This window comes from Ailuropoda melanoleuca, chromosome 12 (assembly GCF_002007445.2).
Source record: "Ailuropoda melanoleuca isolate Jingjing chromosome 12, ASM200744v2, whole genome shotgun sequence".
Taxonomy (NCBI): domain Eukaryota; kingdom Metazoa; phylum Chordata; class Mammalia; order Carnivora; family Ursidae; genus Ailuropoda; species Ailuropoda melanoleuca.
In genome coordinates, this window is record NC_048229.1 from 55,934,101 (window position 1) to 55,961,523 (window position 27,423).

The 27,423-nt window shown below is 56.7% G+C and overlaps 1 protein-coding gene across 1 annotated transcript in view; it reads left to right on the top strand.

Moving 5' to 3' along the window:
- Positions 1 to 27,423, top strand: part of NDRG4 (NDRG family member 4) — a 39,108-nt gene that overhangs the window by 9,186 nt on the left and 2,499 nt on the right. Inside the window, exons 2-16 of the mRNA XM_034639030.1 lie at positions 9,352 to 9,446; positions 13,688 to 13,732; positions 20,622 to 20,727; positions 20,949 to 21,069; positions 21,154 to 21,216; positions 21,358 to 21,418; positions 22,504 to 22,590; positions 22,686 to 22,775; positions 23,081 to 23,136; positions 24,000 to 24,056; positions 24,132 to 24,183; positions 25,116 to 25,163; positions 25,336 to 25,371; positions 25,477 to 25,528; positions 26,957 to 26,995. Coding sequence (XP_034494921.1) covers positions 9,352 to 9,446; positions 13,688 to 13,732; positions 20,622 to 20,727; positions 20,949 to 21,069; positions 21,154 to 21,216; positions 21,358 to 21,418; positions 22,504 to 22,590; positions 22,686 to 22,775; positions 23,081 to 23,136; positions 24,000 to 24,056; positions 24,132 to 24,183; positions 25,116 to 25,163; positions 25,336 to 25,371; positions 25,477 to 25,528; positions 26,957 to 26,995 — 1,008 coding nt within the window. The remainder of the gene's footprint in view (positions 1 to 9,351; positions 9,447 to 13,687; positions 13,733 to 20,621; positions 20,728 to 20,948; positions 21,070 to 21,153; positions 21,217 to 21,357; positions 21,419 to 22,503; positions 22,591 to 22,685; positions 22,776 to 23,080; positions 23,137 to 23,999; positions 24,057 to 24,131; positions 24,184 to 25,115; positions 25,164 to 25,335; positions 25,372 to 25,476; positions 25,529 to 26,956; positions 26,996 to 27,423) is intronic.

The following is a 27,423-nucleotide window of genomic DNA, read 5'->3' on the forward strand; positions in this document are numbered from 1 at the left end:
CAGTCAGTAGAGCATGCAACCCTTGATGTCAGGGTCGTGAGTTCAAGCTCCAGGATGGGTGTAGAGCATACTTTAATTTAATGAATGAATGAATGAATGAATACCAAGTTTTAAAAAAAGGAAAGCGTAGGGATCTATTCTTAAGGAAGAANGTGCAACCCTTGATGTCAGGGTCGTGAGTTCAAGCTCCAGGATGGGTGTAGAGCATACTTCAATTGAATGAATGAATGAATGAATGAATGAATACCAAGTTTTAAAAAAAGGAAAGCGTAGGGATCTATTCTTAAGGAAGAAGGGGAGAACAGATATTGGCGGACAGTAGTCTCTGCCATAGTGGGACTCTCTCACTGGTTCCCTGAAGCATCTGCCCATGTGGAACGTGTTCTAGTTCCATCTCTCCTTGGTCCTGGTCTGTGGTTTGGAGGTTTATTATGTCTGTGTTTCATCCCTGGAGCCATGTTGAGCCCAGACATAGAGCTTCCACAGTGCTGCTGAACCTGAGGAGAAGGAAGTTTTATGAAAGAGCTCTGTTATGTCAACTCTGAGACGCATGTCTTTTTCATACTTGAACGTCTAAAATGCAGTCTGTGTCGGTGAGATGGGCTCAGCAGCACTGCCGTTGCTGCCTCCTCGCGCACCTCGGAGTTCCCGGCTGGGAGGGAAATCCTGGAGAAGACAGCGGAGCCCTGACATCAAATGCTGATGTCGGAGGAGCAGGGACTGCGTGGAAAACACTTGGGCAGCAAGAACTTCGAGGCAGTGATTCAAGGGCATTGGACCCTAAATGTAGAGAAGTTTTAGGAAGACCTTACAGAATTTATTTCATGCATATGTTCCTTTTTAATTTACAAGTGATAGATGCTTTTATAAATCTGAGTCTAGGGGCGTCTGGGTGACTCAGTCCGTTAAACATCTGACTCTTGATTTCAGCTCAGGTCATGACTCAGGGTCCCCGCTGGGCATGGAGCCTGCTTAAGATTCTTTCTGTCCCTCTCCCTCTGCTTCTCCCCACATTTCTCCCCTCCGCAAACAAACAAACAAGCAAAAGGTTTAAAAATCTGAGTATGGGTGATGGGTAGTGAGGAGGGCACGTATTGCATGGTGCACTGGGTGTTATACGCAACTAATGAATCATCGAACTTTACATCGGAAACCGGGGATGTACTGTATGGTGACTAACATAATATAATAAAAAATCATTGAAAAGAAAAAAAAATCTGGGTATGAGTCTAAAAGAGTAAAGTACTAAAAACAGATAAAGTAAGCACAAAAAGTTCTGAACAACAAGAGCTCATTATACGAGCAGCAGTTCTAAAATTACTTTGGGTGGCTCAGTCGGTTAAGCATCTGCCTTCGGCTCAGGTCATGATCTCAGGGTCCTGGGATTGAGCCCCATGTCAGGCCCCTCCCTACCACTCATGCTGTCTTTCACTCTATCTGACAGAAATAATATCTTAAAAAAATAAAATTACTTCATATACGAGGAATGAACAAATAAGCAGAAATATTATAGATAATGAGAGCCAGATTTCTTATCATGGCAGAAAAAATTACAAGCAAAGAAAGGAGGGGAATTTGGAAACACAAATTTTTTTTGGAGCATGAAACTCTGAATCTCAGAGTCTTGAATTCAAGCCCCAAATTTGGTGTGGAGGCTACTTTAAAAAAATTAAAACTAAATATTTCTTAAAAAAAAAAAGAAACTGGTGTTGAATTGGAATTAAAGATATCGGTATAAGTTTGAGATTTGTACACGCACACACATAGATGGATAGATGTAGGAGTGTGTGTGTTATACACTTACATACATATCCTAACTGCCTGTGGAGACTGCCTAGAACAAAGGCATCCCAGTGGCAATGAGCATCCCTAGTGCCCGAAACTTGGTTTCTAAACAGCATCCTGCAATCCAAGGAGACTGGGCTCCCTGGAGAAGTGGTTGATTCCAGGATTCAGGCAGAGAAAACATGAAATGAGTTTTTAACATCATAAGGGATCAGAGAGTTAGAAACTACTCAAAAAGTAATGCGTGTGCAGTAAAAGAACCCAACTTGGCTGCACCCCTAATGGCCAAATCTGACACAGTTTAAACAGTGAAATAATGATAGCAATGGATTATAACCCATTGAGTAGAATGACTATCCATGAGTCCGTACTGACGGAAACAAGTAATTGAATAAATAAGTAAACGGTGGAGAAAGGACAGCTCTTTCTCACAGGAGAACTCCAATTAATACATGTAGAAGGGATGATAGAAATAGAAAAGTGTCCTTAAAATACGACAGTCATAACTGTAGGCAAGAATCATCCATGGCTGCTACAATTAGTCGGGGAAAGTATGATGAGAAACAGGAGGTTGCATAGTCTCAAAGTATCTTCCCACAAGGTACTGATTAATTACAAAGAGAAAATAGTAACTTTACACTAGAGAAACCTGCAGACACTCCCTTAATCAAGTGATCAAGGTCAGCATCCCCAGCAGTAAACCAGACTCATATCACCTACTTACTAAAGGAATGCAGGGAGAAGGGCACATGGTGTCTGTTCTGTTCTTGCCAAAAAAAAAGCATAACCTCGGTCTCAGCCTAAGGAAAACAACAGACTGACCCACACTGAGGGGCATTCTGCAGATTTAACTGATCAGACTTCCTCACAGGTGTCACATCATGAAAGACCAAGACAGACTGAAGAACTGTCCCTGACTCCATGACAACTAAATGCAACATGGATCCTGGATGGGACATTATTGGGAAAACTGGTGAAATTCATATAAGGTCTGGAGACGACCTCACAGCATCATATCCATGTTTCATTTCCTGCTTTCTGTAGTTGTGTCACGGGCTCGTAGTATGATGGCATTAGGGGAAGCCAGGTGAAGGGTGTGTGGGAAATTTCCGTGCTTTGTTTTTTCTCTAGTTTCTCTATAAAGTTGAAATTCTTTCAAGATAAAGAGTTAAGGGGGGGGCGCCTGGGTGGCACAGCGGTTAAGCGTCTGCCTTCGGCTCAGGGCGTGATCCTGGCGTTGTGGGATCGAGCCCCACATCAGGCTCCTCCGCTGAGCCTGCCTCTTCCTCTCCCACTCCCTGCTTGTGTTCCCTCTCTCGCTGGCTGTCCCTATATCTGTCAAATAAATAAATAAAATCTTTAAAAAAAAAAAAGTTAAGGGGGGGATGGGTTATGTCTTAATTGGCAGTGTTTTTTTCTCCTCTGTCGGTACATAAAATGTTTCTCTGAGTGTACAGTGATATCTTAGATTGATAAAATCTTCCGTGTAGAAGAAAATCTTCCGAACCATATCCTTCCCGAGAGACGAGCACGGTTACAGCTCCCCTGAATCACGTGAGGACTTTTTTTTTTTTAAGATTTTATTTATTTCTTTGAGGTAGAGTGAGAGAGAGCACGAGTGGGGAGGAGGAGGAGAGGGGGAGGGAGAGGCAGACTCCCCACTGACTAGGGAGCCCCCTTGGGGCTCGATCCCAGGACCCTGGGATCATGACCTGAGCTGAAGGCAGACACTTAACCCACCGAGCCACCCAGGAGCCCCTGACTTTTTTTTTTTAATTTATAGATATATATGCTTATGATGCACATATGTTTTGCTTAAATGGGTTTGTTTACGCTTAATATTGTGATATCCCTTTTTATCTTAACTGCATAGTTTAGAATGCTTTCCCTGTTTCAGTGGAAATACGGAAATACCTCCTATTTTGAACAGCTACAGTGTTCCGGGTGTAGATGTCCCATTCTCCTGACATTCATTGGGGTTGTTTCCACTGTTCTGCTGTTCCAAACAGTGCACACTTGCACACACTGCCTCATGGTGTGTCCTGTGATTAGGGTAAATACCTAAAGACAGACTTGCAGCGTTGACAGATACCTTGCATTTTTATAAACTACCAAGTTCTGCTCCAAATAAAGCTGAGCCCAGTATAATCCCACCAACGGTATATAAAAGTGTGCTGTTTCCCCACCAACACTGAATGCTATCAGTCTTTCAATACTTTGATGTCTAAGTGAATCCGTCATTCATCTCATTCAACAAAAATGTATCAAGTGCCAGCAGAAAATACTAACGATTGGTTTTGGTGTCATGTAGGGATATGACGGGGAAAGGCATTCTGGTTGGAAGGAGCAGCAGGAGCGAAGGCGTGTGCTTCCTGTGGGTAGGACGTGCCCACTGGGTTAGCTGGGCTCCTTAGCTATGAGTGTCAGCATCTGCATATGGCTGCCTCAGTCCCGCTGGAATGTGCTGGAAAGATGAGTGTGTGTGTGTGGTCAGGGTGGCAGTGGTGGTGGGGTGATGGGGATCCATAGACCCAAATCAAGGAGAAAACAGGAGAACTGGCCTAGTTCAGGCTGGGCATAAATCAGGGGTCATAACTAGAGAGAAGACCTAGAAGGTTGGGCCAGGAAAACGTGCTATCCCTGTGTCCTCCTGTCAGGCATCAATCGGGGGGCGGAATATACGTGGAGTGTGGGCTTAAGAGCATGAGCTCTGGGTTCCTTTCCTGGATCTGCGATGGGAGGACCTGCACTCATCTGGGAGACAGGGATGCTGAAGGAAGGTCTAGTCCCCATCCTGGTTCTACCCCGGGTGCTGTCCCAGCCTTTTGAGGTCAGGATGGGGACAGGGAGAGTGATAGAAGGGGCCAGACTAGTATGGTTCTCAGTTCCCTAGGTAGTGCATTTGCAAGTGGGATTCCTCATTTCTGGGGCCCCCAGTTTCTGGGGATTCTTTCAAACCGCAGCACTGGCGTAGCAAGGGTGGAAAGGCGTTTGGGTGCACAGGCTTGGACGTGAGTCACAGCCTCGCCCTCTGGGCTGTCATTCTTTGGGCACAGACCCTCCCCCAGGGCTGGACTCCGCTCCTGGTTGCACCTTATTTCATTTACTTGTGGCTTTTCTCGTAATAATGGAACTTTAGAGCCAGGACTTTGAGGAATGCAACAGCCACAGAGCACCTTGGACCATGACCTTGACCATGACCTGCCAGAGGCCCCCTCACTTTTAGAGTTGAGAGAATACAAACCATTCCACAGTCCTGCCTCTTTTCTCTTACAGTCCAGTTTCTTCCTGCCCCGCAAGGTCTGGTTCACCTGTATGGTTTCTCCTGCACATGCTAACCTCACTCTCTTTATGTCTTGCCTTCGGCTTCAGTTCCTGCGTCCCACCCTGTGGGACAGTGAGGGGTGTTCCGGGGTGGGGAGCAATTCTTCATCGTGCAGCACTGTCCCCGCATGACACCCTTTTCCCCTCCGGCTCCTGGGCACTAAACACTGGTAGGGCTCCCCAGTTGCTGGGACAACAAAGCTCCCCACAGTATATTTCCAAATATCCCCTTCCATTGTCTGAGCAGTGTTTCCATTTAGCAGTTGTTTTATTAGGATATGTAACTGCTACTGACCAGTTTTAACTGACATATTGAATAGTTGCAAGAATGACCATAGTAATCACTTACACACACACACACACACACACACACACACACACACGTAATTTTTTTTTTGAGAGGTGGGGAGGGACAGAGGGAGAGAGAATCTTAAGCAGGCTCCACGCCTGAGGCGGGGCTCCATCTCACAACCCTGAGATCATGACCTGAGCCGAGATCAAGGGTCAGACGCTTCACTGACAGAGCCACTCAGGTGCCCCAATCACTTATATTTTTAACCCTAACACATCTGAGGGTTTACAGGGCCCAGGCCTCAGCACAGAATCACATTTAAAGAAGCACAAACCAAGAACCAAAAGTAATTTAAAAGAAATGCAGCTCGCCTTAAAGAATCACCCACATTTGCACTCAGGAGCCCCGTCACCGCTCCCAGATCTCCTTTGTAGTGACGTGTCTGTGTCACGCAAAGAGGCCGTGTTTCCCTCTGTGGCAAACACCGGTGTAGCCTCCCTACCAGTAGGTATGGGTCCCTCCTCTAGCAAAAGACAGCAGGAAAGAGCTCTAGAGTTGTCTTAAGTACGCAGAGGAAGTAAAGGAAGCCCCTAATCTCCTATGTTAAATTCTTTTTGTCTCATCCAAATGGGTACCGCAATCTTCCGTTGTCTCTGATGCGCCTCTGAGGTGGGCAGAGGACCGCTCAGGTTCCCCTTTCTGCAGGTGAGCATCCTTTCGGTGCTTTGCCCCGAATAAACCTAGGCAGTGAGTGACACAGAAGAAATACCGGCCAGACTTCCAATGACTCCAGGCCTAAGCACCAAAATTGAGAAAGCGGAGGGCTGGAATAATCCCAGGCTTGTTTGGCTCTAACACACTAGGTTGCCTTTAGGGACCCAGGTATCTAGAGGGGAGAGAAAAGGGTGGGGTGAGAGGAGCCAGCACTGTTGCTTCCCAGACCCCTGGGATTGCCCCCCTCACCTGCCTGTGCCACCTGAGCCCCGGTTCCTTGCAGGGGGTTGACAGCAATCTCTCCCCCACCCCCAGCTTTACTGAGATGGAATTGCTGTTTAACATTATGTACAGTTAAGGTGTGCGATGATTGATTTCATAAGGAACCTCTTTTTCCTTTAACTTAGCATCTAGCCACTTTTTGTTTTAAACCATAACTTGCTTCGGAAGAACCTTTTATCCCAGCACCCCGTGGGGATGTCTCTGTTCTGAAGCCCCACATCACCACCTGCTGGGCCCTGGGCCACCTGTGTTTTCCAGCTCCCTGGATTATAAGGTTTCTCTCCAGCCCCCTTCCCCGCCGCCCCCTCCATCACCGGCCATCTGTCCCTGCACTGCCCACTCTCAGCCCTTTCAGGAGCACCAGGCTTGGGAAGGATGGTTTTGTAACAGGCCTGGGTGAGGGTAGGGACACCCCAGTGCTGCCAGGGTGTTTAATCGAGTTGGTTATTCGGGGAAACTGGCAGCTAAAAAAAAAGTCCTAATGGGGGAAGAGTTTTCCAAGATGGGGCCCTTCTTTCAGCTCCCCACCCAGGGGGATGGATGAGTGTGCACACATCAGAAAGGATGGAAGAGAAAGGGGGGAGGGGAGAGGATGCCTTTCTAAAAATACAGCCCATCTGCACTGTGTTAGCTGGTTTCCCCGGAAACCACTGGGAAGAGCTGGCTTCAGCACGCATGGAGGTGCGGGGACCTCCCTGCCCGGCCTCCTCGTGCCGCCGCCGGGGGATGGGGCTCTCCCAAGGGGGCTCTGCAGCTCTCCACCAGCCGTCCACGAGGCCCTGGGTGAGCAGCCGCTCCCAGCCCAACCGCAGCCCATCTAACCCCCAAACTAGACTCAGGTGGGGAACCCCCATGTAATCCTGAGGCACCATCTTCCTAATACCCTGGAGGACTGATGCATCCTGCTTCTAAAAGGAGGGAAGGAAGCCCAGGGAAGGTCTGGAGCCACACCCCAGTGTCATGACAGTCGGCCACAGAAATAGGCCCCATCTGAGACCCCGTGCCCTTGGGTCCCAGGCAACCACTGCGCCAACTCCGCTGTCACTGGGCCTTCCAGAGCGAGAAGGGGGCGGGCAGGGGCGGGATGGGCTGGGGTGCGCCTTCTGACCAACCAGCTGGTGGGATTTTCCGCCTTCCGGGGCAGAAGAGAAAGTCCAAGGGCTTCCCCCTTGAGAAGATGAAAATAGAATTGAGGGAGGACAAACAAATGGGAGGAAGGCTAGAGGTCCATCCTCGCAGGTCAGGCGGCTGGGGTGCTGAGGAAGGAGCACTGGACCGAAGTAGGAATCCAAAGACCCCATTTCCAAAGACCGCCTGGCCCCGTGGGGCATGCCTCGGAACCTCTTGGTTTCCTCATCTCACTTCCCTGGAGGGTGAAGTTAAATAGCACAGGCAAGTCCTTCAAGAGCCGTGAAATGCTTGCAAGAAGAAGGAAGTGACGGTGATCTTCGTATCATCTTTAAAAAATGCTGTTTTTTTTAGATTTCAGATTGTAAGCCCCCGGTTTCAGTTCTCCACCCAGGAAAGATGCCTGTAAACTTGATGGGGTACATCCTTCCCGGCTTATCTGTGGGACTATCCCTATTCTGTAACCTCGATGAGCCTGTGTGTTTTATAACTTCTTCTTCCATTTTTAGGGCACAAGCATTTCCCCCATGTTATTACATAATCGTTCACAAGTGATTGACCCACAGTTTGGTGCCTTCTTCGTGGACATTTAGCTTTTTCTAGTTTATTATTATTATTATTATTATTATTGTAGAAGGCACTGTGGTGAGCATTCTTACAGATGAATCATGAGGTGCCCTCTCTGGTTTCCTTAGGAAATGTCTTCCAGGGAGAGGATTGCTGAGTCCAAGACTCTGAGCCCTTTTAAATCACTGTAATTCATTCTGCAAAACTGCCCTCCAGAAAGAAGTCCCACAAGTGGGACAAGAGAAGTGCTGGCTTCTCTGCATCGCTACCAGCACTGCCAACTTTGCCAAACCCATGGGCAAAAAAATAGTAATAATAGTAATCTTGTTTTAATTTGAATTTCTTTGACTTCTTGTGAGCTTTAATATTTTCTCACGTATTTATTGGCCAATTTTAATCCTTTTACGGATTTCCAGTCACCTCCTTGGCTAGGTTTTCTCTTGGTGCCTTCTAATCTATGCCTCATAAAATCCAAGGAGGATGGCGGCCCGGGCTCCACACATTGTCTCTGCCTCCCCCGCCCCCACCACGGCTCCTCCAAATATACACGCCCAGGCGTGCGTGCGTGCACACATGTGCACATATAACGCTTTCCTGAGCTTCAGACTGAAGGCCCGGGGTCTCCCGGGGACACCCAGCCCTTAGGGCCTGGGCCCTAGCATCTGGTGGCTGTGGGTTGAGTGGTCATCCCTCCCTGCTGCTGGCACGTTTAGACCAGCACCCCCTCTTTCAGCATCACTATGCCCTCTGCCTGCACACTCCCAGGGCCATCTCCACCCAGGCTTTTCCTCCCAGGCCCCCAGGACAGCCCTTGGTTCTATTCCTCCCTGTGCCCTCCAGGACCCCACTGTCTACTTCCAACCACCGGCGGCTTCTGTCTGCTTCTGCGCCTGCATTCGGCTTCCACACACCCATCCCTCTGCATCTCAACGAATGCAGAATTTTCCTTGAAAGTGTTTTAAGAATCAACCTGTGGTGCTTTTTCTCTTTTCTTTCTTTCTAAACATGTTTTAACTTTTAAGAGCAAATAATATAATGACCTCCTCTGAGCTAAACAGGCGGGTCTTGCAGACAAGCCTCGCTGCCCCTGGGAAGCCCGGCGCTGAGGCTTCACTTAGGGACATGATGGGGGGGCAGCGGGGGGCGGGGGTGTGGTCCCTTGTGCCCCTGCCCGGCCAGGCTTGTGCTGTCCTCCTCTACACGGGGGAGATTCAGCAGCAGAGCCCAACCCTCGTTCTCCTCCCTCCCTCCCTCCCTAGGGCTCCTGCTCCACGACGTGACCATGGCCGGGCTGCAGGAGCTGCGATTCCCTGAGGAGAAGCCACTGCTCCGGGGCCAGGACGCCGCCGAGCTGGTGAGTTGCCCGTTCGGGTCCTGGGGCGGAGGGCGCCACCTCGTGGCCAAGAAGGAAACCGCGTGCCTTCCCTCCCGTGTTGCCGATGGCAAGGAGCCCGCGGACCGTCCGTGGGGAGCTGCGCGCCTGGAGTCCTCCCGCCACCCTGAGCCCAGCCCACCGTGCTGTGGCTTTGGCTGTCCTTGAGGCTGAGAGGCTCTTTTAGGAGAGTTATTCCCATTGCAGTGATGAGAAAACTGAGGCACAGAAAGTTAACTCGGGCAAGGTCGCAGAGCTATTGGGGAAAGAGGCCATACTCAACCCTTGGTTCTGGGAGGCCCTGGAACCCCAGGACGGTACCCACTGGGCAGTGGCAGGGCCTTTTGTCATCTGCGACCTTCTCTGTCTTTCCTTTCAAGTTTCTGAGGGCCGAGGGCAAGTATGACCAACAGTGCTGTCAGGAGCAGTGGGACTAAGGCATTTGAGATTGTTTTGTCTCAGAAGGTCCCCGCCTGGGCATAGGGTGTTCGATTCCAGAGTTGTTTCTACCCCACATTTTCTCGTTGTGATGCCTGGCATAGCCTCCCTTTCCCTCACTGGAGGAAAAGCTTTGGGTCCACTGCTTGGAGAATCCTTGAGTGTGGGGACCCTGGGTCTCTGCTTGTTGAGCCGCCCACCCCTCATTTTATGGGTTGGGAAGCCAGGAGTCCAGTCCCTGAAACTTGGGCACTCTGGTCTCTGCCCTGCCGTCTCACAGCCTCCCGCCAGGAGCTGAGCCCCAGAACCGCTGAGTGCCTCGTGTTAGGACAGAATGGCTGGCTGGGGCTCCAGGGGCCCAGTCACACCAGGCTGGCAGTCCTGCCCTTTATCTTCAAGACCGAACCTTGGGTTAACAGACAAGGCCTGAGTAGGTGGGGGCAGCCCCCAGGAAGGGTCGGGGACAGCTGGTGAGCTGCACCCTTCCTTCTAGCTGTCCTCCCTCCCTGTTCCAAGGCCCCCCATCTGCTGTCCTGGGGCTGGCAAGAGCCTCCCCAGTGCTCTCCTTACCCTACAGCCTTTGCAAATACATCATGTCACTTTCTGCTTAAGGCTGGCCGGTGGCTGCCACCTGGCTCGAGCTACAATCACAGTCCTTCCCAGGCCCAGGAGGAGGGCTGCACCCAACCCCCAGCCTCCTCTCCTACCAAGGGACCCACTACTCTTCCTTGAATCCGCCGGTCATGTTCCCAGCTGCTTCTTCCACCGGGGCTACCTGGCTCCAAACTGTTCCTCACTTTATTCAGGTTCTGATCCAGTGCCCCGTCCCCAGAGAGGTCTTCTCCGATACCAGCTCTAATATGGACACCCTAACAGAGGTCCTGTCCGTTTTACTCCCGCTCTCTCCAGGGCTTAGCACAGCCTTGCACACCGAAGGCTTTCAGGGAAGAGGGTCGGCTCACCGCAGATTGTGATGCGTCTCAGAAGAAGGAAGTTTCCCAGAACTTCCTGAAAAGCCCCTCCTCCCCCAACCCACCCCCCATTTTGAGGCAGGCAGAGACAGCCTACTTGCGAGGCTTGGTGGGTAGATGGTGCCCTTGGGGACCCCTGCACGCCACCACAAGGACTGAGGCGTGGGGGTTAGGGAGGGGCTGCCCCGAGGCTCTGCCTGCGGACAGCACAGAGATCTGAGGGCCCCGTGGCCTCGTGCATCCTTGCCTGGCTCTCCCACCCCTCACCTCCGCAGGGCACCCCAAGAGATGCCCCCACGCCCCTTCCCTGCCGGCCTCCCACCCCGACTTGGTGAGCATGGCCCCTTTGACCAGCAGCCTGGCTCTGCCTTCTGTCTGCTGCACTTGGTGTCCCCCACTCCATCCCACCTGGACCCAGACCAGAGTTGGCACCGTGACGTGCCCGCCCTGCCAAAGGGTCTGCGTTTCATTCCTGAGCCCCCGCGCCCCAGGCTATTTCTCTCCTCTCTCTCTCAGCCCCGTACAAACCCCATGGTGTCGACCTGGTCACATCTGCATTGACAGCCCCATCCCCAACCCCCCCAAAACCTCTGTGCTCCCAGCACGGCCACTGCAGATGCTCACGACCTCACTCTTGGCCTTCCAAAGCCATTCTGGCTCTTTCTTTCCCGGCCATTCCCCCTTATCCTTTTCTAGCTGCGGTGCAGGAAGATGTCTGTCCCCTCTGTTCTTAAACCTGCTGCGGTTTGCTGGGTGCAGATTCTTTGAGTCCAGAAGAGGGGCGTGTAGTTCCACATGTTTACCCCCCGTCGCTCTCACCGTTTCAGGCTTGCTTGCCTTTGAAGACTCAGCCACCACGCATGTCCAGGGCTCCACTGGGGAACTGTTGCTCCTTCTGCCCATGCCTGAGCCCGCATCCTCCCTCCCCTGCAGCCCACTCCTGGGCCTCCTCCCAGCTGTGCCCTCTCTCCCACCTGTCTGTCTCAGAAGGTTGCTGCACTCCTTTAGGACCTCCTGCAGCTCTGGATTGACTTCTATTATTCCTGCTTTTCTTGGTTGGGGCTCCTGCCCCTCCAGAGGCTTTCCCATCTCCCAGGGACCCCCGGCCACTGAGAGCGCACGGCGCACCCCGCCATCATCTGCCTCATCCTTTGTGTTGATTTTGTTTTTCACAAAACTGCTTCCTTCTCTGCACCCTTCGGATCTCGAGTATAAAAATCTCTCCTGTCTCTCTTCCTGCTTGGGCATGATCTTTCTTGAGAGGATTCATCAGGAAGCAGCCCCGTCCCCTTCCCAGAGCCCCCCATCCCCTCCCTCAGGGGCCTGGCCACCTGCGCCCTCTGTGCTGTTTGTACGGGGCTGGGATGCTGCCCTCCCGCAGACAGAACCCCCAGGCCCTGGAGGAGCCAGAAGGTGAGGCCAGAGGACAGTCCCAGCCGCAGGAAACCTGGCTTTCCTCTCTGAGTGGGAGACCCTCCAGTGCTCTCATTGTCTCAGCCACCCCCGCCGCCCTAACTGCCAGAAAGCAGGGGGTTGAACTTTTCCTTATTTTGGCCGTAAAACATCTGAATTTCTGGTTTTCATTCTTTTCCTTTTAACTCCCATGATTCGGGGTCGTCTTCCTTCTTGTGCATTAGCAGCGCACCCCTTGTTTGGCTGTCCTCCAACAACATCCTGGTCCTGATCTGACTTTCTCATTTATCCGTGTATTTATTCCGGAGAGCCTTAGGGAGCTTGTGTGGCGTGCAAAGTCAAGTGCAGGAGCGTAAAGGATAGCGTGACCACTAACCCCGCGCTTCTCTTTAATCTTCGAGGACACTGAGGCTCCGAAGCTAGGTGGCCCCCCCAGTTTGTCACAGCCACGTGGAGGGGAGGAAAGGTTTCTAGACAGATGCAGTAGAAAGCAAGGCAGAGGCCCAGGATCTCTGTTTTTCCGGGACGTGTGCTGCTCCCCTCTTGCCCCCGTGAGGTTTCCTTCCCTAGACCAGACCCACAGAGGACACGCACATGGGGTTCTAGCCCCCTTCTTCCCCTCCGCATCACTGCTGCCTTGCAAACAGCAGGTGCTTCTGAGCTGAGTTCCCCTCATTTGCAAAGTCAGCATCCAGATCTGTCTGGGTTTGGGGACCCCCTTCCAGCCCAAACTTACGGTGAGAGCAGAGCCAGCTGTGCTCCTGCCCTCACCACACTTGCAGCCGGCGGGAAGGATGGGCACCGGAGACCCCCGCTGTTTGGTGTCAATGAGCCTGAAAGCAGGGGACCTCTGTGCTTAGAGAACACAAAGCAGGGAGGTCTGGAAAGGTGGGAGCAACCGCAGACCCAGACAGAGCCTTTGTGGAGCTTGGAAGAGCCCCAAGTTCCTCCCTCGCTGTGTGGGCCTCCGCTTCCCCATCCCTAACATGGGTGTGGTTTTCCTGCCTTCCTCTGCCACCCCTGCCCCGGCCTCTGCTGTCGTGCCCCAGTGGTCTGACCTTGAAAACCGTGTGTGGGGTGGCAGAGCAAAGTGACCCACAGCAAGGATTTGGCTTCAGAGATCCCCCCCACTTTCCAGCCATGTGAGTCAGCCTCTGTAAACCTCACCCTTTCTGCCTCTGAGATGGACATCTTTACATTTTAAATTAATAGGTAAAATTGACATGAGTAGCGACTTGTCGCTTATCCATCAGGCCTGCTGCCTGGGAAGCCGTGGTCGCCTTTGTCAACATTAAGACGGACTGGGGAGCACAGCAAGTGAGTCTGCTCCGGGCTGAGCCCCCCGGAGCCCCCGGGCCAGCCAGGGCCTAACATGCCGCCCCTCTGTTTGCCTTCCCTCAGGAGAACTCCGACACCTTCCTCTTGGCTGTGGACACAGATTGGAAGGTAGGTCTCCGCTTGACCTCCCAAGGTAGGGGACTGCCAGCTGGCCCAGCCTGCTCCCGGAAGAGGGTCACCGCCCTTCTGTGTGGGCACCTCCCAGCCTCCAGGACCCACCCCCTGTTCACCGCAGCTTTCCCTGCCCCCACCCTCAGGGGAGACGCCCCGCTGCTTCCCTGAATGGGACTGAGACAGGGGTGAGGCCTGGGGGAATCGAGGTTGGAGCTGGGATGCTGTCATCTGAATCAGCGCTTTCCTCCAATGAGGAAGATCTCCAGTGAGGTTGGCTCTCTGAAATAGCTCCCGTTTCCATGGAAACTGTCGCCGGGACAACCGTGTCCTCTTTAGTTTGATGCCAGCTTCCTTGTGAAAATTGAAATTGTTCTTTGTATGTATTCCTCTGCACGGTGCATTCGCGCACTTGACCAGACATTTCTTCCCTCTGAGTCCCATCGTGGCCCTTTATTTCCGGGCGTCTGCGGGAACCTCCGCGCACCTCCGCGGGTTCCAGAGCCCTGTTGGCCATCAAAAGCTGCTGAGCAAAATCAGACCCTTCTAGGACCTTCCTCCTGGCTAGCTGGAATGGCCTTGCCTGGGCCTGCCTTCAGTGTGGTTCGGTCTCGGAGCCCCAGAACAGACAGCCCCAGCCTCCTGGTCCGGATGCCGGGGTGACGTGAGAGGTGGGGTGGCCTGCAGGCTCCTCGTCCCCTCCCCCCGCACTGTGCTGCAGCAGGGACCCAGATCCCAGGCCTGAGCATCAGGCCCTGGGTCATGTGTCCCTTCAAGGACACCCGAGGAGGCTTTGGAGCAGCCCATGTGCATGTGCTCCGGTCCCCTGGGAGCACCGGTTCCAAACAGAAAGGGCTCTGGAGCTGAGGACAGGACGGGGTCTGGGGAATAAACAGGAGCCCAGGAGGAGAGCGAGGAGGGATGTGGCCGGGAGATGGCCCAGGCCCAGCGAGGGATCAGGGCAAGCACCTCAAGGGGGACTTCTCACCCTCCCAGCTCAAAGGAAGAAAGGAACGTAGGGACAAAGAGCCCCTTTGCCCCAGGACGGGCTGGTGAAATAAAATCCCAGAGCAGCAAGCCCCTGCCTGACACCAGACCAGCGGTGCTGACTGCCAGCCCCCCGAAACACACCTGGGGGGTATGAAAGGGGCGAGGGGAATCCTGGGGTCCTTTGCACCTGTGCCCCGCAGGGTTGCTGCCAGCTGTGTTCGGGACCCTTTGCTTGGTAAAGGGCAGCATGTGTTAAAAGGCACCGGCCCCTCTACCCCGCTTACCCCGCAGAGAGGCTGCGCCTTTGTGTTTGTTTTTTTCTAGAAAAGCAGCTAAAAGGATGCATGACCCTTATTTGGGCCAGGGTCTGGCAGGGATTTTATCCCCTTTCATTCCTTGCCTCAATGGACAAAGCCAGTCAGGGAGGCAAGACAAACAAGGGCCGGACAGACCTGGGTCCAGGGCCTATCCCTGCCACTTATGGGCCATGTGACCCCCAGCACGTCACTACCTTACTTGTACAGTGAGGACAGAGAGCTCAGACCTCCTCAGGTGTTTGTGGCGTTGGGGAGCAGTGCCCGCGGCCCAGCACTCTGATCCCGAGCTCCCTGTGACTACGGCCACCAGAGCATGGAGTCATAGGCAGTTCCTGGTCCTGTGTAGACAGGACAGTCTGTAAAGTGGATGTTAAGAGGATAAAATAAGGTAAGACATGCAAGGCATTTGGAAGAGGCTGGCAAGCGGGAGATATGCTAATAAGCATTTGCTGCTCTTAATAATGTGATCCCAGGCCCAGAGCGTGAAGGTGCTGGTAAGCTCCGTGTTTACTGGCTGAGTGGGACAGTTAACTTCTCTGTGCTCCAGTTTTCTCACCCTTTTCCAGAGGTGTGTGAGGACTATGTGTTATCCTTGCAGCTACCTATCCAGACAGCACAGCTGGTCTCCCATTTACAGATGTGGAGGCTCAGAGAGGTTGACTGACTTGCCCAGGGTCACACAGCAGAGAAGTGAGAGAGAAGGACTGGGGCCTAGGTTTGGCTGGCAGGATCTGAGCCTGCTTTGTCCAGTCACAGTCCGGGGAGAGGACCAACAGTGTGGAGAGGCACACAGCCCCATTTCTCCCGGGTAGGGCCTGGGCAGGCATGAGGTCAGGTCTGGAGCCCCTCATGGAGCTCTTGTCTTCACAGCAACTCTTCAAGGGAGCAACTCGCCCCTTTGAGGAGCAGGTAGGAGGATTAAGTGGACAGGGCAGGGGCGGGCTGTGTCAGAGTGGTTGCGGGGAGCAGGGAGCATGGCCAGTCCACGAGGGGCAGGGGGACACCGGTTCCGCACCCTGGCTGCCCTCAGAGAGCGCAGAGTGCTGGGCCCCCAGAGCCGGAGGTCACAGGTGGGGCGGGGAAAGTTGTTGGTGTGCCCCAGGCAGAGGACGTGGCCGGGAATAGCACACATGGCAGGTGTTGACCAGGTCACTGGGCACCCAGAGATGGGGAGGTGACCCCCTCCCCACAGGGCTGCCAGCCAGCGTGCAGGGGTGGCGGGGCAGGCGGGCCTGAGTGGCGTGTTCCTTCGTGAAGGAGACAGAATGGGGGCACAGGCGCCCAGCACCCTCCTCTGAGCTGCTCCTGCTTCTCTCAGTCCTTGGGCTCCCTCCTGGGCTCCCCTCCCTGACCTATTTCCTCTCCTCTCCTCTGCCTCCTCCTTCCCAGTTTACTCTACCTGCGGGTCTCTAGCCAGCTCCCCACTCAGGTCCTTGCTCTTCAGGAGGACAGGGCATGGGGCCTGCGGTGGCCCCAGGAAGGAGAGCTGGGGGGGCGGCGGGGGGGTCTGCAGGAGGTGGGCACCTCTGCTCTGGCAGGCTGACCCCTGTTCCTCCTCTCCTTTGGTGGCCTCCAGGCCCTCGCTGTAGGATGGGGGGGTGTCCCCACCATACCGCTGGTCCTGCTTTCGGCCCAAACCCCCTGCCCCCAGAACCCCCATTTCAGCCCTGTGGGCAGGCACCAGGCATACCTGTGGGTAGAGCTAGGGCTGCCCCAGGGGAGACCCTGGGGAGTGGAGAAGGAGCAGTCCCTGGAACAGAGTCACGACAGATGATGGCCCCAGAGAGCCAGTCAGTACCCCATCCCTTCAGGATTAAGTGATCCAGACCTTCCTGAGGTGGAGGCTGGGCTTCGGGCCGTCTCAGGCCCTCCCTGCTCCCCAGGGAACGGGGCAAGGACTGTGCTGTCTGGGGCATGTCTGGGTGGCCTTCCCTGCCCTGTGCCGGTGTTGGTGTCCGTGAGCGGTTCCTGGGTGCCTGGGACAGGACACACCTGTATGGGTAGCTTCTTGTCTCATCTTCCCAAGACACCACGTGCAGCTGTGGCTGTCGGGGTGTGCCTGTGTGCTGCGGGCCGTCGGGCCGTCGGGATGCAGGGCCCGGGGACCAGCAAGGATGCTGTGTTGCTGGGGGGGAGGGGGGAGCAGGAGGAGGAGCGGGAGCTGGGGTGAGCGAGGACTTCGGAAGCCAATGAGAGCCAGGTTCGTCTCCCAGCCGCCAATCTGGAAGTGGGGACTCAGGGAGAGCGAGTGGCTGCTCTGAAACCCCGAGGGGAGGCGGGGCCGGCCTCGGCCACTGGGCTCTGCATATAAATGGCCTGGGAGCGGCGCCCCATCACAGCGCTGCCGTCTCCCCCTCGCGCTGCCCCCTCCCTCTGGATCCTGGTGACTCAGGCCTTTGTTTGCCCTGCCTGGTAGAGGCAGATCGCCTTCTCGCTCGGCAAGATGCCGGAGTGCTGGGATGGGGTGAGTGAGGGCTCTGGGGGCGGCCAGGTGGGCAGGGAGGGAGGGACAGCCCTCCGCCTCTGTCTGGTGGCAGAGCTGCTTTCGGTCGCCTCACCTTGGGCGTCTTGGAGGCAAAGCCAGTAGGTTCTAGTGTCCCTGGTGCCCCTGCAGCAGTGGCTAGGGGTTAGCTGCTGGTCAGGGCCTGCGGGGAAGGGCTGAAATCCGCAGCAAGGGGAATGAGCCATGTGACCCGTCCGCAAGCCGGGGTGGCCCCGGGTACCAGCACACGCACCTCCCACTGACCGTGTGCCCTTGGCCTGGCGCAGGGGCCCGGCTGCGTCTGCCACCGGCCTGTGACCACCTCCGCCCTGGGGGAGGCTCTGTTCCCTGCCCATGTCCTGACCCCCCGAGAGTTGTCGTGGTTGTTTGGGTGGCTGCACCGGAGTGAGAACGGAAGGACAGCCTCTCCCTTCCTTAGCAGGTGTTGGCGGCTCTGCTGCGGTCCCCAGGGAACTGCAGTGCCAGTCCGGCTGAGACGGGGAGGACTGGGCGGGGTGCTAACCCGGCCTTCAGGCCGAGGTCCCTGCGGGGGGAGGGGGGATGAGGAGAGGGTCGCAGTGTCTTACCTAGTGGGTAGGGACAGGCAAGGCTGGAACCAAGATCCTGCGGGTGTAGGGGCCCGGGCAGCAGTGCCCAGGGGTGCTGTTCTTCCTCAGAGAGGGAGAAGCAGGGGCACGCATCCTCCTCCACCCCACGCCCGGCCTGTCCTGCTGGGGCACAGACCCCCGGGCCGCCCTGCAACCAGGCAGCGATGTCAGCGCCTACCCCGGGTGCAGTCCCAATCGGCTGAATTGCTGCTGTGGTTGATTGAATGAATCGTACTAGTCGCCCCCCTCCAGCCCCTCGCCCCCTCCCACGGGCTGAAACCCAGCAACTCTCAAGGTCACGGGCGAGGGGAGATGGGAGACGGACCGCCTAGAGAAGACGTCAGAGCCCCCTCCCTTGCTGCGGCAGTGCCGGCACCCACCTGGAGGCGGGGGCTCTGACGTCAGCGGGAGCCAATGGGCGCGCTCGGTCCTGGGGGCTGGGGGCTCAGAGCTTGTTGGGCTGTGGCCCTCAGGTCGCCTCTCTTGTGCTGCACCCCGAGAGATGGGGACTCCCGGCTCCTGTCTGGCTGAGCTGGGTCAGAGCTCCTGGGTCGGTGGGGGGTGGGTTCAGCCAAGTCACTAGGCCGTGTGGGACCAGCAACCAGGCCATTGCCCTGGACAGCCTATCCGGCCCTGGACAGCCAAGCCTTTGGGGGGGGGGAGACGGAGAGCACTACGCCTTAGTCCTGAGGTCCAGGGGCTGCTGATGGTGACAGCTAGGTCACACCAGGGCTGGGAGGGGTAGACACCCCTCACACACAGCCATGGCGGGGGTGGGGGGGCGGTGCAGGTGTGCGGGTGGAAGACTGCTGCCCTGGGCCCTGACTCGTATTCAGGAGGGCTAGAGCTGACCCCCACGGAGAACGCCCTTCACACCGCAGGAAGTGCACTGCAGCTCTTGTGCAATGGGCGCCCCTCCTGCCCCCAACCCCTGCCCTCCAGAGCTAAGAGAGTAGTGTGGGGGCTGGTGGAGGATGCAGCATGGCCTCCCCAGCAGAGACAGGTGGCTGTGGAGAGCTGCCTGCTTGGAAATCTGTGGACTGGAGCCTTCAGGGCATATCCCTGGCCTGAGGCTGGCACCTGGCAAGGCCTGCTTAGCCCTCTCTGGGTTTGACCTTGGGCAAGTCATTTCTCCGTTCCCAAACTCAGTTTGCTCCTCTGGGGCTTGGGTTCCTGTGAGAAGTAAATGAGACACATCAAAAGTGGCTGGTCAGCCGTCAGTGAGGAGGAATGTGTTCCTTGTTTTGACCCTGAGGGAGGACAGGCCTAGGATGTGGAGAGGCTTTGGGGGCCCTGGGCCCACTTAGAGGACATGAGGTTTATTTAACAGGGCCTCACGGCAGAATTGTGGCTCCCAGGGTGTGTGTGGCCTCTGGCTGTGGGCTTGACACCACCTTGTCATTCCCTGCTGGAGACACAGGCCGGAACAGTGTTCCTCTGAACCTTGATCCAGGAAGACCAGAACCCAGGAAGCTGTCTCCTGCCTCCAGAGTCCCCCCCTTTTCCGTCAGGAGCAGGAACTTGGGTCCTCTCTGAATCTAAGTGTCCTCCATGTGCAAAAGGGGAAAATGCATGCATAACATGCTTGGCACTTAGCACACATTTGGGGGTCAGTCACTTCCTGCCCTTGACCTTAGCCCCACCTCCCACTCACAGAGCCAACTCGCAGCATTCCCCGTGGTGTAGGGAAGGCTGTTAATTCAGCTCTGACAGACCTCTTGGAGTCTGTCCATCGAGTGGCCAAAAGTGACTAGTTTGCAGAAGGACCAGCCCCCAGGGCCCCTCCCCAAGGTTCAAGGAGGCCCGAGCACATCAGCCTCCTCCTCGAGCATCCAGCGCCGGTTCTCGAAGGACTAGCCACCCCACGCCACAAAACCAGGGTCGTGAGCACAGGAGGATACCAGGGTGGTCACTGCACGAGGCCTTTGGGAGGCCTTGGAGTTCAGAGGGAGGGGCATTCAAGATGGAAGGAACAACACGAGCAAGAGTCTGGAGGTGGGAACCGGGGCAGGCTTGGGGGCTGGCGGCTGGGCTCAGCTGACGGGGGTGGGGGGGGTTACTGCACGTTCCAGGCAGGGCTGTCGAGGCCTTCAAGAGCAGCCCTGAAGGATTCTGAGTGGGGGAACATGGCGAGGGCAGGACTCAGGCTGGGGTGGCCGCGCTGTCCTGGAGGGGCTGCCGTGACTCAGAGAGAATGAGCTTCACTGGACCCTGCGGGGCTGAGAGCGGCAGGGCCTGGGCAGTGGCAGCCCACCCCACTGGTTAGCAGACTTCCCTGGGCACGTCAGCGCACGTTGTCCCTGCACCAGACACCTCCCGGAAGGGGTGCTCCCTCCGGTCTGCTCTGCCTGGGGGCTGCTCAGCGCCATGAGAATAAGATGCCCCCCTTCTGGGCGGTAGGGGCCCCACCACAGGCCTGACAGCCCCCAGGCTGCCCCACAGCCAGGAGTGAGGGCTGCCCAGTGTGCCCAGTGCTGTTTTCCCTCCAGGAGCATGACATCGAGACCCCTTACGGCCTGTTGCACGTGGTGATCCGGGGCTCCCCTAAAGGGAACCGCCCGGCCATCCTCACCTACCATGACGTGGGCCTCAATCGTAAGTACACCCCGGCCCCATCCTTCCTTCCTCGGCCTCCCCTCTTTCCCCACAGGGCCCCCTAGATCCCCACTCACACTCCGCTCTGTGACCTTAGCCGTGTGGGCCTTGGTGCCCCTGCTGGACCATGAGGCTGACCGCCTCCACCTTGCCCTCCCTCTCAGGGCCACAGGCCTCCCCACCCCTTTGCTGAGCCACAGCTGAGAGGTGTGTCTTTGCAGACAAGCTGTGCTTCAACACTTTCTTCAACTTCGAGGACATGCAGGAGATCACCAAACACTTCGTGGTGTGCCATGTGGATGCCCCTGGTCAGCAGGTGGGGGCGTCGCAGTTTCCCCAGGGGTAGGTACCGGGGAGCCCCCTGGCAGGTTTCCCCAGCTCTGTGGCCCAGGCTGTACCGGCCCTGACCTCCCCCTCTGCCTGCAGGTACCAGTTCCCCTCCATGGAGCAGCTGGCCGCCATGCTCCCCAGCGTGGTGCAGCACTTCGGGTGAGTCCCCACCCAGACCCTGTCCCTGGGCTGGGGGCCGGAGGGTGCCCCCCATCGCTGCAGAGCCAGCAGCACCAGCTGAGGGCGATCGTGGGCAGTGCCTCCCCTGGCGCCGGAGTGACCAGCCATGCTTTCCACAAGGTTCAAGTACGTGATTGGCATCGGAGTGGGAGCCGGAGCTTATGTGCTGGCCAAGTTCGCGGTGAGTCTCCCTCCTCCCACCCCCACCCCAGGACTGGCCTCTCCCCTCAACCCTTCAACCACAGGGGCATGTGCTCTTTCTTCCTGTTCATTCCCCTCCCCCCACTGGCTCTTCACTTAGAAAATCCCCCCTTTTTTTCTTTTTTTCACCCAAGGATATTAAAAAAAAGAGGTTGCTTTTCCCCCGCATTTCCTTAAAAGACTATAAACGATAACTTGTTTCACCATGAGCCAAAGCCAAAATTTCTGTAACAAACTACAACGACTTGCTCCAGCCACTAAGTAAGGATTCTCCTAGTCACTTCTACACTAATTAGGGTAATATTTAAACACAAGTCATTTCTTAGCCAAAAGTGACACTTGCATTAAGCTGGGAAGGTTTAAAGAAAGTTGCTTCAGAAACATCACGTTGGGTAGGAGCCCACAAGCTTTCCATCTCTGAAGAATTTTTAGGATTCAAGATATTTTTTTTCTTTTAAAATATGTCTTTTTCCAAAAGAAAAGGCCCAGCATTTTGAACTCCAGTGTGAATTTCAGCACGTAACCCCTTGTTAGCTGCCGACCATTCCCTGTCCCCCCAGAAAAACTCAACGGGAAAGCAGTGTCGTACGTATATTACCGTTTTCCCCTGAAGAAGTCATTCAAATCTCTTCTGCAATTGAACAGAACACAGGCTTTGGAAAGGTCGGTGTCCTGCTTCAGTAGGGCTGCTTTCTCTACGAAAGCAGAGAAACCAGATGTTTCATTGAAGATGTTTACTCCTCAGTTTTACAACAACAGCATCTTCGAGGATCTAAAAGGCGCTGAAAACAGTGCCATAGGCATAGATTCGAAATCAATCAGAGAATTGTGAAAGGTTCCAGGCGGGAAGGAGGACGAGCAGGGGCTGCTGGAAGGGGAGCCCAGGCAGGTGTCCAGCTGTGGCCCAGTTGAGTCATCTGCGGTGTCTTGAAGCCCTTCCAGAGCACGTCCTTCTCCTCGGACCCTCCAGCCACCTGGGACATAGGCAGGGCCGACACCTCACAGCCCGTGTTCTCAGTGGGGAAGACGGGGGCTCCCTACACACTCTCCTGTCTCTCACGGCAGCTCATCTTCCCTGACCTGGTGGAGGGGCTGGTGCTGATGAACATTGACCCCAACGGCAAAGGCTGGATCGACTGGGCGGCCACCAAGGTGCGCGTGGTCCGCTTAGACAGGGGCGCTGATGCTGGGGAGGGGTGGGGAGGGTGGGGAGCGGCACTGACGCTGGCCTCCGCCCTGGCCCACAGCTCTCCGGCCTCACGAGCACTTTACCTGACACGGTGCTATCCCACCTCTTCAGCCAGGTAAGGGGGTGCTATCCCACCTCTTCAGCCAGGTAATGGGGGCTGCGGTGGTGGCTGACCTGGGGGTCTTGGGAGCCTCTCGAGGGCCTGCTTCCACCCACTCTCTGGGGTGCCCAGGACGGCTACACCCTCCCAGCCAGGCAGGAGGAGGAGGTCTGGCTTAGGGTTATCTGACCTGTCTCTACCGGGCTGACACAGATGTGGGGGGCCCCGCCCCCACCCCACCCCCCTTGCTGGGCCTGGGGCCAGGGCCGCGGGGGGCTGTGCTACCTGCATGCCCCTGTCTATCCGTCTGTCCGCTCCCCTCCGCGCACCTCCCCGCTCTGTCCCTTCCTNAGATCGGGAACGTGGTGAACCAGGCCAACCTGCAGCTCTTCTGGAACATGTACAACAGGTGCGGGCGGCACGGGGCTCAGCTCGGCGGCACCAGGCCACAGGGCGCTCGCTGCCGGGGTGCCCTCAGTACGGCCAGCCACTCGTAGAAGCGGGCAGGCCGGAGACACGCGCTCCCCATTTTGTAGATGAGCTGCTTGGGGCATCACTGCTGGCTCAGGGCCACCCCCCTTGAAGGGCAGACGGGGAGCAGGGCTGCGGGCTCTGGTTCTCGGGCTCTTCCACGCCTTCTCCCCTGGGGCACTGTGGTTCAGCCCAGAGCAAGGGGGGAGGTGGGCCACATCGCTGACCCCCACAGCCTGAACCTTGGGGCTGATGTCTGTAGATGGGGAGGAGGCTGGAGGAAGCCTGTGTGTTTCAGGCTGTGCTCCTTGGAGCCCGTGGGTCTTCCCTCCTTCCTTTCTCGTACAAATATTTATTAAGCACCTGCTGTGTGTGTGGGGGTGCTGGGGATACAGTGGAGAATGAGAGGACCAGGCCCTGCTCCCCTCTGTGACCCTGGAGCCCATGCGCAGGTGGTGGTACCTGTCAGAGCAGTGCTTCGGGGGGCGGGGGGGGATCGAGAGCCAAATTTGAGGGCCCAGCTGGCATAAATTGGGGGATCCGAGAAGTTCTGCATGAGGGAAGGCCTGAAGACCCCCTATTTGTGCAGCACATGTCCCTGTCTCCTTGTTTTCCAGCTGGGATCTGGGAGGCCTTTTCCACAGCTGAGACAACTCAGTAACCATAAGCCCCAACTCTGGGCCCAGACCGGGACGTTGGGCCGTAATTGCCATTGTGGGAGGCTGGGGTAGGGTCCTGGGGCACACGAGCCCTGGGGTCCCGTCCTGAGATGCCCACCTCTACCTGGGCCTCTCCCTGCAGCCGCAGAGACCTGGACATTAACCGGCCTGGAACAGTGCCCAATGCCAAGACGCTGCGGTGAGTGCCCCGCACCCCCAGGCTGCCCCTGTCCCCCTGCCCAGGCCAGACAGCCCTTTTCCTCTGTGTCTGCAGCTGCCCGGTGATGCTGGTGGTCGGGGACAACGCACCCGCCGAGGATGGGGTGGTGAGTGAGGGGCTCTGCCCTGACTGGGGGGTGGGAGGTGGGAGTAAGGGTGTCATTGGCCTCAGGCCGGCGGGGCCAGGCACTGGCTGTTGGCCTTCTCAGCCCACCACCCCACCATCTTGCCTCGCAGCATCCACCACGCACAGCCCCACCCTTCAAGTGAGGGAGGTGTGGAGACTGTGGGAGCCAGGGCCAGACCGCCTGCGGGTCAGCCCCTCCCTCCCTCCCTCCCTCCCAGTAGCACGGCCGCACCTCGGTCTCTGCCACCTCGGGGTGCGTCTCTGGAGACGAGCTCTCTCCTGTACAGCTTGCTTCATTCGCTATGAAATAGTCCCCGAGCACGTGCATCCCCACTGCCTTTGGGGATTGTCACTTTTCCCACTGGAACTCTGGAAGCAGGCAGCCCGGGGCTTCATGTCCCCGTGGGACAGAGGCCCAGGGTCCAGGAGTACCCAGGGCAGCCTCCAGTGTCCCTGGAAACTAGGACACCTTCCCTGTGCCTGAGGGCTCAGGGGAATGGGCTGTGGGGTGTATGGACCATCTGGACCCAGGCAGAGGCCTCGGTCTCCTGTTGATCTTGACCCTCCTCCCTCACCTCCCTGCCTGACCTCTATGGGCCCTGGCACTTTCCCAGCCACTCCCTTCAAGGTGGCCCTGGCTCCCTGTAGGGACATGGCCCAGCCACTGCCCCATTTCCCGCCCTGCCAGCCTCTGTGAGTGGAGTCCTTGGGTCTCAGGTCCCTCAGGGAGGGCGCGGGGGCCTGCTTCCTGATCTGCAGGGGCTTGGACTTTCAGAAAGCAGCCTGCACACCCTTCCTCACCAGTAGAGCCTCCCCGCTCTGGGACTAGAACCTGCTTTAGCAACTGGGGTAGGGGACTCCTCTGATAGCCCAGGGGCTGGGGCTGCCTTATGCTGCTGACCTTGCCCCTAGGTGGAGTGCAACTCCAAACTGGATCCAAGCACCACGACCTTCCTGAAGGTGAGGCCTTCCTCCCCAGCCAAGGGCCCAGCCTCAGGGAGGGGCCTGCCTGGGGTCCCATCCGGGGTGGGAGCAGGACAGTGTGTCTGCTCAGGGCAGCCTGTTTGGGTATACGAGGCCTGGGCAAGGTGCGGGGTGCCCCTGCTCAGCTCACCCCCCTCTCTTCCTGCAGATGGCAGATTCCGGGGGGCTCCCCCAGGTCACACAGGTGAGACTCTTGGCCCTCCCTTCTCTAGCCCGGGTGGGGGAAGCCTCCCTTCCCCCCAGCCCCAAGCAGCCAATCAAAGCATGTGACTGTCCCTCTGTCCTGTAGCCAGGAAAGCTGACTGAGGCCTTCAAATACTTCCTGCAAGGCATGGGCTACAGTGAGTAAACCTCCCCCCGCCCCCGCCCTAGAGATGGGTGGGCAGGCGGCGCATGGTGTCGGGTGGCCCTGAGCAGCCTATGGGCACAGGAGATCTGTGTTAGTGGGGCCCAGCTGCCATGCCACTCACCACATGCTCCCCGCCACAACTGGGGACTCTCTGGGGGCATCTCCACCTGAGTGGTGAGGAGATGAACCCAGGCAGTGTCTGGCTCTCCCGTGCCCTTGGGGAGGCTTTGGGACACTGTTCTCATGGCGACGTGGGGTGGTAGGCTCTTCTTCAGGCCTGGGGGACCAGAGCCCGGGGCTGGGTCCTGCCCAGAAAGGCTGCCTAGAGGTGAGTCATGCACACCCCACTCCCCGGCCAGACCTGGAGCACCTGTACCGCTCGTCGCAGGTGGTGGACGGCATCAGGGACCTTAGAGGGGTCTTGGAGTCTGGGGCCTGAGGAAGGCACGTGGGGCCGTGTGGTGTTAGGAGAGAGCTGAAGGCAGCGGAACCTGAGGGCGGCATATGTGAAGACCCCAGGGTAACAGGCCGTGGGGTGGCAATGGCCTCCACCTCCCCTCTCCAGACTGCTCCTTGTGCAGGGATGAGATGCCCAGACTGCTCCTGAGCACCTCCAGCACGCACACACGCACGCACACACGCACGCACGCACGCACTCACGCGCACCTTATCTCCTTGATTCCTCCCCTCTCCCCCATATACCCGGCTTTCCTGCTGGAAGCAGAACTTCTCTCCCTGAATTTATGTCTCCCCCTGAGACTTCAGCCTCTGGAGCTTGTGCCTCCGTGGAAGGACAGGCCTGTGGGGGAAGCCAGGAGTGGAACCTCGTCTGGCCCCCAGGGGCCTGCCAGCCTCTCCGTGGAGAAGTAGGGCAAAGAGAGGCCCAAGCCAACAATAATACATGGCAGGAGCTCTGAGGCTGGGCCTGAGCTCAGGGGTGCCAGTGAACAGATGGGTAGACGAGCAATGCTTGTTAGGCTGGGGCATGTTCTTAGGGCCCCAGGAGCATCAGCACCAGGCAGCCTAAGAGCTGGGCTGGATTTCGGAGGTTGTCCAGGCCTCCCCCAAACTGTACCGGGGAGACTGAGGCCCAGAAGAAAGGGGAGGCTGCTGTTGCTAGGATATGGGCCCCCAAACCCCTCTCAACGTGGGACCCTCGGTGCCGCAGCCCAGGCTGGAGAAGCGGGGGCAAGAGGAGTGCCCCCGGCGTGGTGTCAGGCCTCCCTCCGGGGCTGCTGCTTTGGTGGGTGGGCAGGGGTGGGCTTCGTGAGGCTCTGGCCTGGCCCCCGCCCGCTCTGTGCCTGTCTTGTTGTCTCCTCTCCGACCCATCGCAACACCCTGGCCTCGCCAGATCACGCTCTTCACCCGTGTTCTGTGTCTCCCCCCCCCCCCCGCCCCTCTGGCTCTGTCTTCTCTCTAGTTGCATACTTGAAGGACCGAAGGCTGAGTGGAGGAGCAGGTAGCCCCGCAGCCTCTCCCCCGATGCATGGACCCCTACCCTAGTACCCCCCTGCTCCTTCCTCTGTGCGGTGCTGCAGCCAGGCCTCCTCTTGCCGTGGTTTGGAACTTTCTTGTGTCTGCTCGCCTCCAAAGCCCGAAAGAGTCCTGCTTTTTCACAGATCCTGGGCCTTGGTGGGCTGGTGTCCCACATCCGGGCTCTAGATTGGCCGGGGTTTAGAGCCGTCTGGCTTCTGGGGTGCCATGGGCCGCGTGGCTTTCAGAGCTCAGGCAGTTGGCACCAGAGCCTCACAGAGGGAAAACCCAGGCCTGGCCCTGGGGGCAAGGGTGTCCAGCCATGCCCGAGCTGGATGGGTGGCCAGTTGCGTTCAGGAAGGTGGAGTTTGCCCCCTGAGAGTCTTGCTTGTGAAAGTCTGAATACTGACGGAA